Genomic DNA, 15,699 nt, shown 5'->3' on the forward strand with positions numbered 1-15,699 from the left:
AAAAGTCGACAATCAGATTAAGACAGGTAAAGTATACGTAGGCATTGGACTGAGCGTACGCGCACGCGCTCGTGGCCGTGTCAAGTGTCACGGAAGAGAGCGGAAAATGGACGTGATCGTTCGTGGGTTCGTGGACTGCCAAGAAAGGAAAGAGCTGGGGTGGTGATATACCCAGCTGTAACGACTGGGTTTTACATTAATGAGGCCAACGTAGAGTGGTGGTGTGGTCTCCAGTGCTGGCGGTAAAATACAGGCAATCAATGCATTGATACAGTTTTGGGATAAAATAAAGTATAACGCGGACGGGTCGCGTACCCCGGACACCAGCATCAATATAAGATTGCCAGCATTTCCCTAATGCGAATTAGTTACATTAGTATTATACGCGAAAGGATTTTTGATGATTCGCCGTTCTTCCCGCTTGGTGTCCCTCTTTTTGATCGTCACCCGCTTGTCGCGCACATTTTTACCCCGACACAAGGCAATTTGCAAATTTGACGCGATTTCTGTCCTTATACTAGGCTTTCAGAGGCACACTAGTCATGCCTTGTTGTTCGGGCTGTTGAAGCAATTTGCGGGCTTCGGCTTTGTGTGCCAACAGAGCACGGGGTCGGGTTTCTTCATGCTGAAAGAAGGCCCCAGCCTGACTGTGTTTGCCAATGTGCACGTGCACGTTGTAAAGTATGCCGGACCACTCATCTTTAGTGGGACGAATATAACTGTCTCGTAGGTTGAGTTTGCCGTTGCGAATCGACTTGACTTCGGTGCCGACCAAGGATATCCCAGCCTCAATGGCATCAACAATTTCGTAGTTGCGGTAGGCGCGGTCCTATCGCATTCCTGTCACAGTCAGCTTTACACCTGCTAGTTCTCTTGCGAGGGTCGGCATAGGTTCAACACTCTCGGCCAAAGACTAGAATCAAAGGTATGCTCCGAACACTCCCCCGCAAATTCGGCACAAGGGCAATTGCGTAGAGTCCTTTGATTTAAATTCCAGCGCTGATCGAAATTCACCCAGGAAACAGTTGGAAGTCTTGTAGTGCTCGGGTCTGATAAGATGGGATTTGGTCGATATTTGACGCCTGTAGTGTTAACCATTAGCAAACGTAATCCTCGGCCAACAAACACGTTGGGCTTTCCGCGATTACGACACGAACGGAAGAATGGCGTATCTATGGGTAGCCGCGAAGCCCACACAGTGCGTTTGGTACCAGCGATGACTCTTCCGTGCCGAGACGGTAAGATTGACGAGGACCCAGAGGAATAGAATCCAGCCACGCCTCTGGTTCAAAAGAAGAGCCAACGCCCCGTAAATCATGACTTCGGCGGTGTAGTGCGGGCAGGTAATGACGCCAAACCATCCCCCGGTGGGCAGTCGATACGGCGACCGGGTGTGTTCACTCCCGTCCACGGTGTGATTGTGTGGCGACCGTAATTCCGCGAGTAACGTGTGGTGCCGGTACTGCTGGTATTGTGCCCAGAGACCAAAGGCTGCCACAGCAAAGCGCAGCATCGTGTAGTTTGCATGTCTGGAGGACGCGTCCGGTAGTTCCGCACGACTGTCGTCGCCCTCGTGTTTGCAGCCCAAATCCAGAATGACAAAGGGGAGGAACGCGTAGTGGACCATGCCTAGTAGATAGCCCGCCACGTGCATAACACTGGTGTTCCGCCACCGATGCAGGAGGAGACACTCGGCCAACCGCCGTACCAGGTGAATTGCAATCAAGAGTACTGCCAGATCGATTTCGGGTTTGGCGAGGGATTCTTGGATTCGAGTAATCTTTGTCTGGCTTGTGAGTGAAGTATAGGAAAGGTAGCCTAGCGCCAGTAGACCGAGGACGTAAAAGTGTGTAAAGCAACGTTTCCGTACCATGAATAGTTCCCCGTGCAGAACCCAATCCTTCACGGTCGTGTGTGAAGAGCCTTCTTTGGTAAGACTGCCACCGGTAGTCTTTCTCCATCCATCCCGTGGCCTGATGCGTATCTTGCCGTGAGCGGACAGCTCTCGCAGCCACGGAACGTACGGCGATACCAACGCCAGGACGGTCAATCCTGCATACAGCAACGGCACGTGTTTGTGAATCGAGCATATCACGGGCGATGACCCGAGGGTTTCGAAGGAAAGTAGGAACATCAGTGCGCTCGCCTTTTTTTCTTCTCGGCTTCACTTTTCCTCCTTTCTATCGATCGGTGGAAGCCTTTCTGGTCGTCCACTGTCGTCATGGTCGTGCGAAAGAATTGTGGTTTGGGCCCAGATTTTACTGTGACCACGACGACAATCTATTTTTTTGGTGGGGTTTGAACTATTTAGAAGTACACTAACCGAGTTTGGATATATGGTAAAACCCGGAATTATACTGTTCGGAACCGGACAACCTTTCGAATGAGACATCGAGGCGACCATGGCCGAGGACACTCGCGTTTTCGAAAGGCGCTTCACTGTCAAGTTAACCCTCGCTTCGCTGGAATAAGACGGCACACTTCAAAGGACTTTAGCAATTTCTCCTATTCAATTCAATTCACACGAAGCGTTCACTGCGAAGTCTTTCAGTCACAAAAATTGCTGCCGATTCACGCCGCGCTCGGGTTGCGCTGCCCCGCTGGCCCTTTTCCGAATGAAGACAACGCCCGATGCGACGCCGTCGAGAGACGACGAGACGACGCGTTCTTCTGCGGATCCCGAGGAAGCGCTAAACCGAGACGAGGAGGAAGAAGTTTTCGGAGGAGACGTAGCAGCAGTAGCGGCAGCAGCGGAATCCTCAGCAATGGTGGAGAGTGACAAGGCAATACCATTGCAAGCGGAAGAGGCCGACGTCGGAGACGTCAATCCACAAGAAGCCTCGACGCCGGAAACCGAAGTCGACCCGTCAATGGTGGATTTCCGTGTGACGGTTCATGACGATACCCAACCAACAAACAACGGATATGCCGAGGACAATTCCAAAAATAGTAACGACGGTGCCAACGGGGCGTTCCATTCCACGACCCTCGCCCAGGGTGCGGGGCATCTCTCCGCAACGAACTCCAATCCCGAACCGTCCCAGCGGATGGCTGTTTCCCGCAAGCGCCGACGCAAGTATCGCCACAGTCGCAGTGCTGCCGTACGGAACGAATCGACGCGGACCCGACGGGGACTCTCGTTGCCACGGAATCAATACGAATGCGTCTTGTGTCGACGCGCCATTCGGAAAGAAGAAGACAACAATGACAACAACAGCTTCGCTACAGATCAACTTCACGTCAACAACCATCCATCCAACGATCCGATTGAGGGACAGCACTTGCACGACATGGAGGTTTACGGGGATACTTCCCTTGGTATGAAACTCAGTGTGGTGCGGGGAAAGGTTATTGTGCAAACACTGAACGCACTCGCAGACGGTCGGGCATCACCGGCGCAATTGACCGGCAAGGTCCAACGCGGCGATGTGCTGCTGGCAATCAACGGGGTTAGCCTCGTTTCGTTACCAATCGACCAACTCATGCAAGGACTAGGGCCGCTCAGTACCCCTCATCCCGTAACGGGAGAGTTTGAACGAAATTTGCGGTTGCGATTTGCGGCCGCCGAAGGTTTAACAATACTACAGCAACACGAAAAGGTCAATCACGTGGGCGGAGATACCAACGGTTCACCGATAGACCCTGCCAGCGACGTCTTTTCCCTCTTTCCAATGGTTGATCAATTGAGCGGAACCCCCTTGTTTGATGACGAGCCTCTGATGCTACCGACGCTCAAAAAGCAGAGAGACAGGATTCCGCTCCGTGATAATGCAACAGAACAGGCCAATGCTTTGTCGGTGATCGACCGTTCGTCCACTGAAGCCACAATCGCCACGCCGAAGAAGTTGTTGCCACTGATTGAGACAATTTCCAGGCAACTGGCGGACTATCGCACCCAAGATCGCGATACCTTCTGCAGCGAATTCTTTGAATGGAATGCAGATGCCCCGAAACTCTTACGGGAATCAAAGCCGGAAGAACCTACCGAAGTGTTTACTGTTGTGCACGACGAAAGTGACAGTGAAGACGAAAGCACGCCAGAGAAAACGAAAACGGTGACCGAACGACTCGCACTAGGGCGGCGGGCGAGGCGGGGCGCGAGGGCCCTCAGCTATAGTGCCGAGCAAATTGATAGGGGGGACGATGTTCGATCCTTTCGATCCTGGAATACCACACTTAGTTTGTACAGTCGTGCGAGTACACGGCGGAGGTACGTTTTGGACCCGGACTCAGCGTTGCCGGTACACTTTGACACCGTACAAGAGGAAGAAGAAGAAGATGGCGACAGCACCGGCAAGGCCTCCGGAACGTCGGATGACGAAGAACCGATGGATTCCGACGAATTACTCCTACGGCTTGCTGCCCACGATGATATTTGGCGGAAACAGGTGGTGGAATTCTTAGAAAAGACAATACACGATCCCAGCGAGAACGAACACAAAGACGCGTCAAGTCTGGCAAAAGAGGAAGTAGTGAACGGGGATACCCCGGGCATTGACGATGTTTTGTCACGAGAACTCGGAAATTTTTTGTTTGGCGAAAACATGACGAAAGTACTAGCAAAAAACAAGAAGCCCCAGGCACTGCCTCCGGAAGAAATCACTGCAGTGCTTTTTGATTTGACCACCAAGGTATCGTCCACCGTTCCGGACGAAATTACCGCTGCTGGATCGTACTTGAGTTTTCGATCGCGTTTGGTCCCCTTTACTGGTATGAAACGGCCGACTCCTGGAAGCGATGCCATGCTTGCTACTCGCTTTCTCTTGGACGATGCTTTACCAGTTTGGCTCAAGTCTTACAGACCTCTGCCATGGGACCAAAGGCGAGTCTTGTGGCCATTGGATATGCAAACGTCGACGGCAGAGTCTTCAATGGCCGCCAGTGTCATGTCGGATGATCTTACTCTAGATAGTATGAGTACAAGTCAATACTCGCCTCGACAGCACAAACAGAAGAATCTTCGAGAACAGATTGAAGACCAGGAACTGAACATAGAGTCCAGAGCTGAGACGTAAGTAGGTCTACACTGCTAGACGAGCAAAGTCTTTGCTTCACTTCTCACCCTTTTCACCACTTCTCCGCGCTATAGATGCTTCTTGGCAACGTTCTATTTCACTCAAAAGCTGTTACCAGAATTGCTACACAAGCAAGCAAAGGCTAAGGACGCATTAGACGGATGCTTGTTTGAGGATCTCACATCGTTCGTCGAAAGATATGGATCATACCTTAAAATGCATACATGTTTGGCGTACGCGGCAGTCGTCAGAGCAGACACTGTTATATCCAGACTTCTTGAAGTCGCAAAGCATGACCCTCGACACAAACAAGCAATGAAACAGTTGTCAAAGGCGCACTCTCTTACGTTCTATGAACCGGTACGTTTGTAAGTTGAAAGATATAGTGTGTGCAAGTTTGTGTCTCCTCATCTCGGTGCTTATTTGTTGTACTTTCTTCCTAGACTATGCTTTCGGCAATTCTTCAAAAATTGCACGAGCTCAAAAACGGTTCCATCCAAGCCGAACGCCAACTAGCATTGATAGACTTATGTGTATCGGCTTTTCCGGACGTTCGTCCTTGGCAAGTTCGCAAAGCATGTATAGACGGAAAGAACTCTCTGCAGGAGCTTCAGCCACTCTACTATACGTATCTTTCCCTCCTTCTACACCCCACTGATGGTCACGACAATGCACGAAATGATGGTGTTTTAGTGAAGGTAAAGAGAAAGTTCTATATCAAAATACCGACAGATTTCCACATTTTGCTCATTACACCTTTTTTTGTTGGCCGAACAGGAATGGTGCGAGCTATCCACCACCAGCATGGAAGATGGCACATTAGATGGCGATAAACGCACCAACTTTATGTACGTAGCTTCGCGCAATTCCAGTGACCACCTGGCCTATCAGCGAGACTTAGTATTCCTAGCCAAGCTCGCGATGAAAATTGACGAGGAAAACCTCGTTTTCGACTTGGGTAAGTGCATTGCTCGCGATTTGCACTTTCGAGTTGAAACTGCTTCGTTATGCTTATTTGACATGCTTTCTTTGCCTCGGAAACAGCGACGGAAATTTTGGACGATCACAAGCTGTCCCGAGACCAGACGACTCTACGGCTAGTGCTCTCTTTTCTTCGCACTATCGGGTTTAAAGCGCTGGAGGCAGAGAGTAGCGAATTCCGAATCGCAACCCATCCTCTTCGTCGCATTTTGCGTCTATTCCGAAAGGCGGCGAACAAGAGTTCTCTCATCATTCGTCAGTGCTTTCATGTGCCGACGGAGCTTCAGCGTTTACTGGAATACCGTGTCCAACAATCCAGACAAGTCGATTTTGGCACTGTTTTACCGCTGATCGACTTTTTGGCCAGTGAGGCCGTGCCGACCGATGTCTTGGAGGCATTGGTGACGACCACGAGCCCTATTGATTTTGGAGAGCAGCTGTACTCCACCTTGCAAACATGTTTGCGTCGAGCGGCACAAGGTTCGCTGAGTAGTGAGTTGTCTGGTTCGTTGCTACGACTACGGAAGGCTCGGCAGTTTGTTAACGTCGAAAGGCAGTCCGACGAGGGAGGCTTTGCCCTTATGGGACAAAGCGTTTGGAAAAATATGTCAAAAGGATTGTTGACTGTGAACAAGTAGTTGAGAGTAGCGTATGGCTTTGATGTAACATAAATAGAACTATCTCGATATTCCTTCTCTAGGGTGATATGCGGATGCAGAGCTCTGTCGTCCTAATCACCCATTTATAGGGTCGGGCCATCAATGCCAGCCTTCTTGTACTGATCGAAAACAACCTGAACGTCACGCTTGCCTCCCATAATGATGGGGCACTTGGCGTGAATCTCGTCGGGGACAAGGTCAAGGACACGCTGAATCTTCCCGTTGAAGAATCCAGTCGAAGCAACACCTCCAGCCTGTTCGATGATCATAGCCATGGGAATACCTTCGTACAAGAGACGAAGTTTCCCCTTCGGCGACTTTGCGTCCGCTGGATACATGTAAATGCCTCCGTACAGAATGGTTCGGTGCTATCGACGGAGAATCAGTCAGTTAGAAAGTGGCCATCCTTGGTCAACCTTGCATAATTTCACGACCTTTCAATGTCCACGACTTACAATGTCTGCCACCATACTGCCCACATAGCGTGCTGTGTAGGGCTGTTCCGAATCCCGAAAGTGATCACACGCATCCTTGATTGGCTGGTCCCAATTGTTCGCGTTTCCTTCGTTGCAGCTGTAGATACGCTTGCCACCCTCGGCCGGGAACACCATCTTCTCCCGAGTGTGCACAAACTCGCCAATGGTGGAATCCAGGCAAAACCCGTGCACGTCCGATCCTCGAAAGGTGAAAACCATTTCCACGGCAGAACTGTAGACAACGTACCCGGCGCAAATACAGTCGGCTCCGGACCGGAGCAAATCTTCGGCACTACCGTTACTACCGGGTTTGCGTTCATAGACGCTGAAGATGGTACCTACGGATACGTTGCAGTCAATGTTGCTAGATCCGTCGAGAGGATCAAAGGCAACGCAGTACTTTCCAGCCTTGCCGGGAGGTACAATGATGGGCTCCTCGTTTTCTTCGGAAACAAGGACGCAGCAGACACCGGAGTTGACGAGAGCGTTAATCATCATGTCGTTCGATAGCACGTCAAGTTTCTTTTGATCGTCGCCGGTTGAGTTGACTTCACCGGCAAGACCATAGAGCTTGGCGACTCCGGCGCGTTGCACCGCCGAAGTAATGAGCTTACAGGAGGTCGCAATCGCGTTGAGTAGAATGACTAAATCGTGATCACGCGTGTACGACATGACGAAACGATTTAGCGTTGTGGCGTCCTAGAGGAACATCGACGAACAGGGGGATAACTTGGTGAGAGAAGATACGGCAAAAATGGAGCTTTCGTCTTGTTGGAAACGAGTATGGACGGACGCGATCGATCCCCCACGCCGAAATCGACTGGCTGATTCTCACACTGTCTCCTTGCACTTACGGAATCAAACTTATCGGACATGGTTTTTGCGGAATAGATAAAGACTGGTAAAGAGAGAAGGGTGTCTTTACGGCAAGATGGTAAGAATCTTTGTTGTGCCAGAAAGGTGGACGAACACGATCGCACACAAACAACACACGTCGAAGAAAGGTATCGGAAGCGCGAACAAACGACTGCGGCGCATCGCTCCGCGGAAACGTCAACATGTAAGTACGTCTCTCTTGTTTGGGAAAGGTGATCGTCATAGGAGAACGACCACCTAAACGACTTGTTTCATGACCCAATCAAGACGCGGAGAGTTTGCGACTTGTCTCATGGACTTTTCGGAACTAGTACCTTGCAGGTCGAAAACGTCAATGTCGTCTATGTACTTTATGTCGTGTGGTACTAACTATTACGTTCTTTTTTTAATTCAGATATATCAAACCAATCATACATCTCTGTTTGGTATGGCAAACAAACAAATAGACAGTGCGCGTGAAGGTTAACTGTTGATGTTTCCAATCCGATTTTGCTTTGAAGGGTTCGTCCGATGGATTTACTGTTGTTTCCAAAATCAAAATCATGTACGCTACGCCATTCACAGGTTGTCTACTGTCAATCGCAAACACACTACTTACGGGGACGTAGCCTTTTTAATAATCAAGCATGGCAACTCCCGTTGTCGCCGACAAATGGGCTGGCAATTTCGACTGCGGCTTTTGCCGGCGCAAACGACTCATGGGCTCCGAATTTTCCAAAAAGGTACGGACACGTGTGACGAGCGCACGGAAGCTCTCCACGCTTTTTGATTTTCTCACGGTGCATCCCGTTTTCCAAAACGTACAGGCTTTGGAAAAATACAGGAAAACAGGTGGCTCGCTGAAATGTAAAGAGTGTGTCGCTGAAGCGGAACAAGCTGAGCGGGCGGCAGCCACCGCGAAACGGGCCACCACGACTACGAGTTCTATGAACGACAGTGGAAGTACAACAGGAACCTTAGACACTACCGCAATCACATGTATGTCCTGTGAAAAAGCGTTGATTGCTTCAGCGTACAATCGTAACCAATGGAACAAAGGAGAAGGGAAAGCTCGTTGTCGGGATTGTGTCGAAACGGCGCTCGCCCAAGAATCGGCTCAAATTCAACAATCCAAAGACACCGCTATGCAAGAAGCTCAGAACGCGGTTGCCGAGGCAAACGCGTCGGGAAATACTGCCGCGATTCTCAAGGCTGAGTCAATGTTGTCAGCGCTCGAGGCGGAAAAGGTTACAGGGCTAAAGCCGGTGCGAATGTCGGGTCGTGGAGGACGTGGAAGACCCAGCGCTCGCGGTAGAGGGAAGCGGTGAACAAAGAAAGCGAAACTACGGTGTAATTGAAGCGTAGGTTCTATTTCTTGCTGACCCGACGAGAAAGATGCTTTATAAGCAGCTATTAACAGGAGGTGGAGCAAATAGGATCACCCTTCGACTTTGGCACAAGGCGATAGTAGCAACTTCAATTGTGGGACAGGTTTGATCAGCAAGGTCGCAACGGGATCACAAGCCTGATCGACCACGAAGCGTTGTGGATGTTCTACGTGTAGAAATTACAAGCTTTTAACAAAAGTGCCATCATGTCGGTTGGGATATCTTCTCGACAGTCACATTTTTAGATTTTTTACTGTTACTTTTGTGAGAATCCTCTTAGGTGCTGTAAGTAACAGCCGTCAGCATAACTTCTTGAAATCGGCAGACTCTGACAGTGAGTCTCGTTTGCCTTCCTCTGTTTTACTGCCCCGCGGCTTTTCTTACATTACCGTCAGTCATCTCATTTTCGACGACGGTTGCGGCAATGGTTTGAGAACTTTTCCGAGGCAGAATGAGTAAGCTCGCGCGGACGATGGCGTCGTCTTGCGCTCGTCCGCAATGGCAAACACAGGATCGTACTGTGTACATAACGTATTGTCGTTTCGGAGCAATCAAACAAGCACGTCCGCTACATTTGCGCTGCATCCGACGACTCGTGAGCGTGTGTACAGAAACGCAGGATTTTCCTGTACGGAGCCTACCCGCACAGTTTTTACGGGCGGCAGATCCATCCAACTACGATGCCAACGGCCAACGCGTCGATGTGGCCTACGATTCAGAAACGGGCAAGCCCATGCATGTGAGCTCTTCCAAGACAGATGTCGATATTCGAGACTGTGTTTTGGTCGACAATGCATACCGAGTCACATGGAAGGATGGCCGTGTATCCGAATACACGAAAGCCTGGGTGCAAGCTCAGGTGGAAAGTTGGCAAGGCACACAGTACAAAGTGGAAGAAAGTAGGAAACGAGTGTTGTGGACGGGCTTTACCGCTGAATCGGTACGGTCGTCTACGGAATTGTATTTGCAGTTTGGTGATGTCTTACAGCCTATTGGATGGAAGCAAGCCTTGCGGTCGTTGTATCGGTACGGGATCGTCTTGGTCCGAAACACACCCACAACCGATGGAGGCGCCGGAATCGCAGCTCTGGCAGCCGCCATTGGTGGCGGATCCGTGAAGAATCACACCTCTCTTGTACCGGGATATTTGGATGGTAGTAGCGACGTGATTTGTTCACCGCAAGGTACGGACGGACCGCTGCGCACCTTGTACGGGACGGTGTGGTCTACGACGTCGTCGGGACAACCAGTCGGAACCAGTACGGCCGATTCCGCCTACGGGCACGCTAGCCTACCTCTGCATACGGATATGACTTACATGCGTGATCCCCCTGGTCTGCAGATCTTCACTATGGCCCGTCCGGCGACCAAGGGAGGGGAAAGTGTGTTTGGTGACGGGTTCGCCGCTGCCGAATTCCTGCGCGGGACCAACCCGGCTGCTTTTGCAACTCTCTCGAGCACCACTCGTCGCTATCGTAGCGTGGATGCGTCCACGGGTTGGCATTTGGAAGCTTCGGGACCAATCATTACGGTACTAGACCGCAATGGTCACCAAGACAGTGTGGTGGGCATTCGCCACAACGATTTAGATCGCTTACCGGATTTGCCTCCACCTAGCGCTGATCCGGACGAATTTTACAGCCAATTGATCGAGGCACATCAGGCGTGGGACGAGATATTAGCACGGGACGATTTCCGACTCGTCATTGGTTTGGAACCGGGGGAAACCATGGTGGTGGCCAACCAGGTACGTCGGAGGCAGGGTACACGGATGCGTAGGTAAAGATGTCTGGTTTGGACCGGATGCTACCGTCGACCGACCCTTTTGAATCGGCACGGCACGTCACGTATCTCACCTTTTTCCGACCGTTTGTCAATTTTAAAAGCGCTGTTTCCACGGACGCTTCAGTTTCGACACTAGCGTCGCATCGCCGCGTTCCGTGATGGGCTGCTACGTGGGTCAGGACGAGTTAGCGTCCCGCTTTCGGATGGAAGGCTACGAGTACTATTGATAAGAAACGCGAGCAACAACAGTTAATTGGAACACAGAGTAGTTTTCAAAGATTCGTTCGTGGTGAAAGCCCTCATCTGGGAAAGTAGAGGGTACTTTTTTGCCGTTGACCAACCGGGATCAACCAGACCTCTCTGAATGTTCGCTCGGACGGTCTGTCGCTTCGCCAGGACAGAGGGGCGCAAAGTGCTTCCGGTGTGTGTGTATACCTGTTAGTTAGGTAGGTGTATAGCGTATAGCTCTTATCTACTTATCTGTCACCACCCTTGGAAATGGTCTGTCCGGATCCCGTCTCGGGTTGGACGCTCCCCTTTACTGTTCTAGAGTAGAGAGAGAGCTACTCTACTAGCTAGAGATGGGACTGTCCGTGACAGTAAATACCGGGAAAACAAGAACCGGCACCCGAGGGTAGGACGTTTCGTACACCGCCAACAGGTATGTGTTTTGGGGATTAGATGGAGACATACCGCTACCGCCGGCGCAGCGTTCGAAATATACTAAAATCTGCCAGTGTAGAGTGCTCTCGTATTTCACGATACCTACGGACTGTGTGTGTGTGTGTGTGTGAGAGAGAGAGAGAGAAAGAGCCTCGGTACCAGTCTCTAGCATTTCACAGTCTCACCCGTCAAACCAGTGGGAGATCGTTCGGTTGCGAGCGTCTTGATCTGCAACAGCCCTCGTTCGAACGAAAGTACAGTACCCGCACAAGAATCTAGGTACTTTGCCTGCCTGCCTGTCTATCGACCTGCCAACCTGCCAACCTCCCTACTCCAGCATACCTACCTACCTACGCTAGCTAGCAAAGCAGTTCGGGAAACAACAACCTACAGTAAAGTAGACGGTGCGCGGAACATGTCGGGAAGAAGAGGTGCCACTGCCAATGGGGAAGGCAGTCGCTGGGAAACGTCGTACGAGAGCATCATGGGTAGCGCGATAGGCACCGCCAACGCTGACACCACCAACGCTACTGCCATTCCAGGAAACACCGATGAAACTGCCGCTGCCGAGGCGGCCACCAAAGCGCTTTCTTCCCGACTCGTTACCTTTCGTCAATGGCTCACCGACGAAGCCCGGGTGGACGTCCACCCTGCATTGTGTATCGTCAATGGGGAAGCCACGGACGGGACCCGAAACGCCCCCGTGCTGGTTTTTGAAAAGCATCCAACGGTAACGGCCCGACACAAGGGTCGCGTCGGGACCGTGGATCAGGATGGGGATCGGCTCTTGTGGGATCGCACTATGGGATGTCAAGTACGAGCGGCCCGGGAAATCAAACCGGAAGAAGTACTCATGACCATGCCACGATCCGCCATGATTTCACCCGATTTGGTCGCCGCGAGTGATGCCGGAAAGGCGGTCTTGGCGTGCGTGTCACACACAACCGGCGCGGAAGGGTTCTGGGACGTGTTCGAAAACACAACCTTGTGCGAAGCAACCTTTTCGCCCAAAGTGGCGGGGAATACGGGGCCACAGTTGCTAGTCAAGATTTTGCAGGAACGCAAAAAGGTGGAAGCCCTATTTAACCATCGGAAAAATAGTCCCGCTACGGCTACCATCGGGGCGGCGTACTCGTTAGCGGCGTCCAAAGGTGTGTCCACGCGAGCGCCGGTATTGGCATTTCTTATTCATCAGCGATTTTCCAATACTAGTCGACCCGCGGTCTCATCCGACGTACACGAATTGCAAATGGCGCTGGAGAGTTCTGACGGCAACGCCTTGCGGCCAGCAACTAGTGTGCGAGTCCCTTCCGGGGCCCCGAAGACCTTTGCTCCGTACGCACGGACCCTGCCATCCTCCGTGTCGATTCCGCTGTGCTGGAAACGCAACGAGCTTGCACTCTTGGCGGGATGCATTCCGGGAGTATCCTTATTGCAAGAGGTCGCCACCAGCACGTTGCAGCTCGCGGCGGAGTTCGCCGCGTTGCTGGAGGCCGGCATTCTGGAACGCTTCCCGGAAACATTTCCACCGGGACTCTTGACCTGGGAGCGTTGGATTTGGGCGGCGGCGTGCTCTTCTTCTCGGGTATTACCGGCTACCAGTTATTTGAACGAAGGCGATACTAGCGCGTCCACGTTCGTACCGACAACTGGCCAGGAGCTTCAATCACCACCCGATATTTGGAATGAGCTAGGAGTTATGATTCCTTTACTGGACATGCTAAATCACGAAACGGAAGCCCACCAGGTGACCTGGAAACCGTGCGTTCCGGAATCAAACGTCAAAGTCGAAGACAGCCCGGGACCCGCGTCGCATCCACCAGAGGCAATCGTTCACAAGCGTGTTCGCAAAGGGTCGGAAGTATATTGCTGTTACGGCCTACTCAGTAATCAAGATCTCATACTCCGCTACGGCTTTGCGCAAATGAATAATCCCAGTGACGAGATCAAAATTGGGTGGACCTTGTCGGATGCGGTCGGTCGGGTTAAAACTCCGACAGACTACACTCCACTGCTGTCCGTTGACGACCAAGTGTACGAATCCTCCGACAGCGACGCGATCAATACCTGGTGGACGCAAGAACGATTGAATCTGCTCGAGAAGGAAGCGTTTCGGGGATCAAAGGACAGTTTTGCGGCCTTGCAGGCTGGGAAAAAGCTATCTTTTGTGGCCTACGGCGACGGCACTTACCACCCAATTTTGCTCACAATGGCGGTTGTTGCCACCATGCCTCCACGAGACGTGCGCGAGCATCTGCAGGAAGAAGACGAAAAAATCTCGCTATCGATACGTCACCAAAGAATTCTACGCAATTACCTGGCCTTTACGTTTACGCGCAAGCTCGAAAAGCTTTTGAATGTTCTCGCTAACGGATTACACGCCCATTTCAATAACGTCAAATTATGGACAAAAGCTACGGATGGAGGTCTGCGATATAAAAGCCCGGAGGACACCAACGGAGACTATGTTGGCTGGCAAACCTTTTTCGACTCGCATGCGTACGGATCTTCGATGGAAGTGGAAAAGAAATACTACGCTATGGGATCGGATAGCTGTGTATTGACGTTATATGATGGGCAACTTCGTGCGTTGCAAATATCGATCGAAGGAGCCGTCGACGAGGAAAAGTTTCAAGAATCGGTGCTAAAGCAAATTTGCGATCTTGGTTTCGCGCTTGGCAAAGACGATGTGTCTGATAGTACAAAGGAAGAAGAGACTAATGGGAAGACCTCCAAGCGCAGTCGAAAGAATCGCAAACGCGGATCCGTCAACAGTGTGACGTCGCAAAAACAGCCAGCTGTAAAGCTGCACATAGGCAACTTGGCTTATTCGACAACCCCATCCGATTTGTACGACCATTTTTCAACTCGGTACGGTAAAGATAACATTCTGGAGTGCCACATCCCTATTGAAAGGGACACAGGTCGGTCTCGTGGGTTTGGGTTTGTTACTTTGCCTGAAAGTATTGCAAATGAAGCTCTCCAGTCGCGAGAGCAACACGAAATCGATGGACGTCTGGTGAAAGTTGCGAAGAGCAGCTCGGCAGGATCGAACAATTCGGGCAAGTCTATTACCCCTGCAAATGCCCACTTGTCCACAGATCGTTGTGCGAAGTGTGGGTATCGCCCTAAGTATTGCGTCTGTCGAGAACCTAGTCTTCCCGGTATTGATCGACCACCAACCTCAATTGGAGGCGGTGGTCGTGGTCCTCCTACAAACAATGGCCACGAGCCAGGTCAGTACGGAGGGGCCGATCGCTATCGCGACGACCGCTACCATCGAGAACCTTCGCCGTACCGCCACGACCGAGGCTATCCTGACCGTTATGGACGAGGACGGCCCTACGATGAATTTCGAGATCGTTCCCACCATCGGATTGATGACTACGATCGCGATATCGACCGTCATAGAGGTAGTCGTCGACGGGATCGGTCAGTATCCCCTGGCAGTCGTAGCTCCGGACGACGCCGAGCATACGAGGAAGGACGATCCCATCGTCGTGACGAAGAATCCGATTGGGAGAGCGGACGCAAGCGAACTTGGAGTCGCGAGAGAAGCCGCGACCGCGACCGTAGTAGGAGCCGTGATCGCAGCCGCCGAAAAAAAAGCAAGCGCCGACGTAGCCGAAGCCGGAGCAGGTCATTCAGTCCCGGCGCAGTAGCAAAATGATTATGCTTTCGAGGAAAAACTTTTTCGCTACACGGGATAATATATAAAAAGGGAATGTAAGCTAGGCAGTGCGTTCGAGACAGATCTGACAGTATCTCAACTCTAGGCATACGGCACGGTGAATTGGAAAATGGGCTTGGCATCATAGTGCCTTCTGCGCTTCCCCGAAGCCTAAAAGGACTCTACTAGAAGTTGCGTGGACAAAAG

At 51.5% G+C, this 15,699-nt stretch overlaps 6 protein-coding genes across 6 annotated transcripts; 4 read left to right on the top strand and 2 right to left on the bottom strand.

Annotated features, from left to right (window-relative positions):
* Positions 1 to 517: 517 nt before the first annotated feature.
* Positions 518 to 826, bottom strand: PHATRDRAFT_15922 (predicted protein; the record flags this gene model as incomplete). Its single annotated transcript, XM_002184203.1, has 1 exon — positions 518 to 826. A coding segment is annotated over one exon (309 nt), but the record flags the coding sequence as incomplete, so codon positions are not given.
* A 1,576-nt stretch (positions 827 to 2,402) lies between these two features.
* On the top strand, positions 2,403 to 6,634 carry PHATRDRAFT_49478 (predicted protein; the record flags this gene model as incomplete). Its single annotated transcript, XM_002184081.1, has 6 exons — positions 2,403 to 2,446; positions 2,489 to 5,011; positions 5,090 to 5,375; positions 5,459 to 5,713; positions 5,793 to 5,973; positions 6,060 to 6,634. The coding sequence occupies 6 exons, from the start codon at positions 2,403 to 2,405 to the stop codon at positions 6,632 to 6,634; spliced, it is 3,864 nt and encodes a 1,287-aa protein (XP_002184117.1).
* A 104-nt stretch (positions 6,635 to 6,738) lies between these two features.
* Positions 6,739 to 8,118, bottom strand: FBP (fructose-1,6-bisphosphatase; the record flags this gene model as incomplete). Its single annotated transcript, XM_002184204.1, has 3 exons — positions 7,986 to 8,118; positions 7,111 to 7,830; positions 6,739 to 7,023 (listed from the first exon to the last, which is right to left on the bottom strand). The coding sequence occupies exons 1-3, from the start codon at positions 8,004 to 8,006 to the stop codon at positions 6,739 to 6,741; spliced, it is 1,026 nt and encodes a 341-aa protein (XP_002184240.1). The 5' UTR covers positions 8,007 to 8,118.
* Positions 8,119 to 8,633: 515 nt separating this feature from the next.
* PHATRDRAFT_40193 (predicted protein) lies at positions 8,634 to 9,314 on the top strand (the record flags this gene model as incomplete). Its single annotated transcript, XM_002184082.1, has 1 exon — positions 8,634 to 9,314. One exon carries the CDS (start codon positions 8,634 to 8,636, stop codon positions 9,312 to 9,314), a length of 681 nt encoding a protein of 226 aa, XP_002184118.1.
* A 511-nt stretch (positions 9,315 to 9,825) lies between these two features.
* Positions 9,826 to 11,318, top strand: PHATRDRAFT_49480 (predicted protein; the record flags this gene model as incomplete). Its single annotated transcript, XM_002184083.1, has 2 exons — positions 9,826 to 11,121; positions 11,154 to 11,318. The coding sequence occupies 2 exons, from the start codon at positions 9,826 to 9,828 to the stop codon at positions 11,316 to 11,318; spliced, it is 1,461 nt and encodes a 486-aa protein (XP_002184119.1).
* A 564-nt stretch (positions 11,319 to 11,882) lies between these two features.
* PHATRDRAFT_49481 (predicted protein) lies at positions 11,883 to 15,573 on the top strand. Its single transcript, XM_002184084.1, has 2 exons — positions 11,883 to 14,938; positions 14,979 to 15,573. The coding sequence occupies exons 1-2, from the start codon at positions 12,238 to 12,240 to the stop codon at positions 15,482 to 15,484; spliced, it is 3,207 nt and encodes a 1,068-aa protein (XP_002184120.1). The 5' UTR covers positions 11,883 to 12,237; the 3' UTR covers positions 15,485 to 15,573.
* The last annotated feature ends 126 nt before the right edge of the window (positions 15,574 to 15,699 follow it).

Source organism: Phaeodactylum tricornutum, chromosome 22, assembly GCF_000150955.2.
Source record: "Phaeodactylum tricornutum CCAP 1055/1 chromosome 22, whole genome shotgun sequence".
NCBI lineage: Eukaryota > Bacillariophyta > Bacillariophyceae > Surirellales > Neidiaceae > Phaeodactylum > Phaeodactylum tricornutum.

Bases quoted from the DNA above. Each gene is read 5' to 3' on its own strand.
- PHATRDRAFT_49481 (XM_002184084.1), top strand. From the start codon at position 12,238: ATGTCGGGAAGAAGAGGTGCCACTGCCAATGGGGAAGGCAGTCGCTGG. The intron at 14,939-14,978 runs GTGGGTATCGCC...TCGAGAACCTAG, and splicing joins CACAGATCGTTGTGCGAAGT to TCTTCCCGGTATTGATCGAC.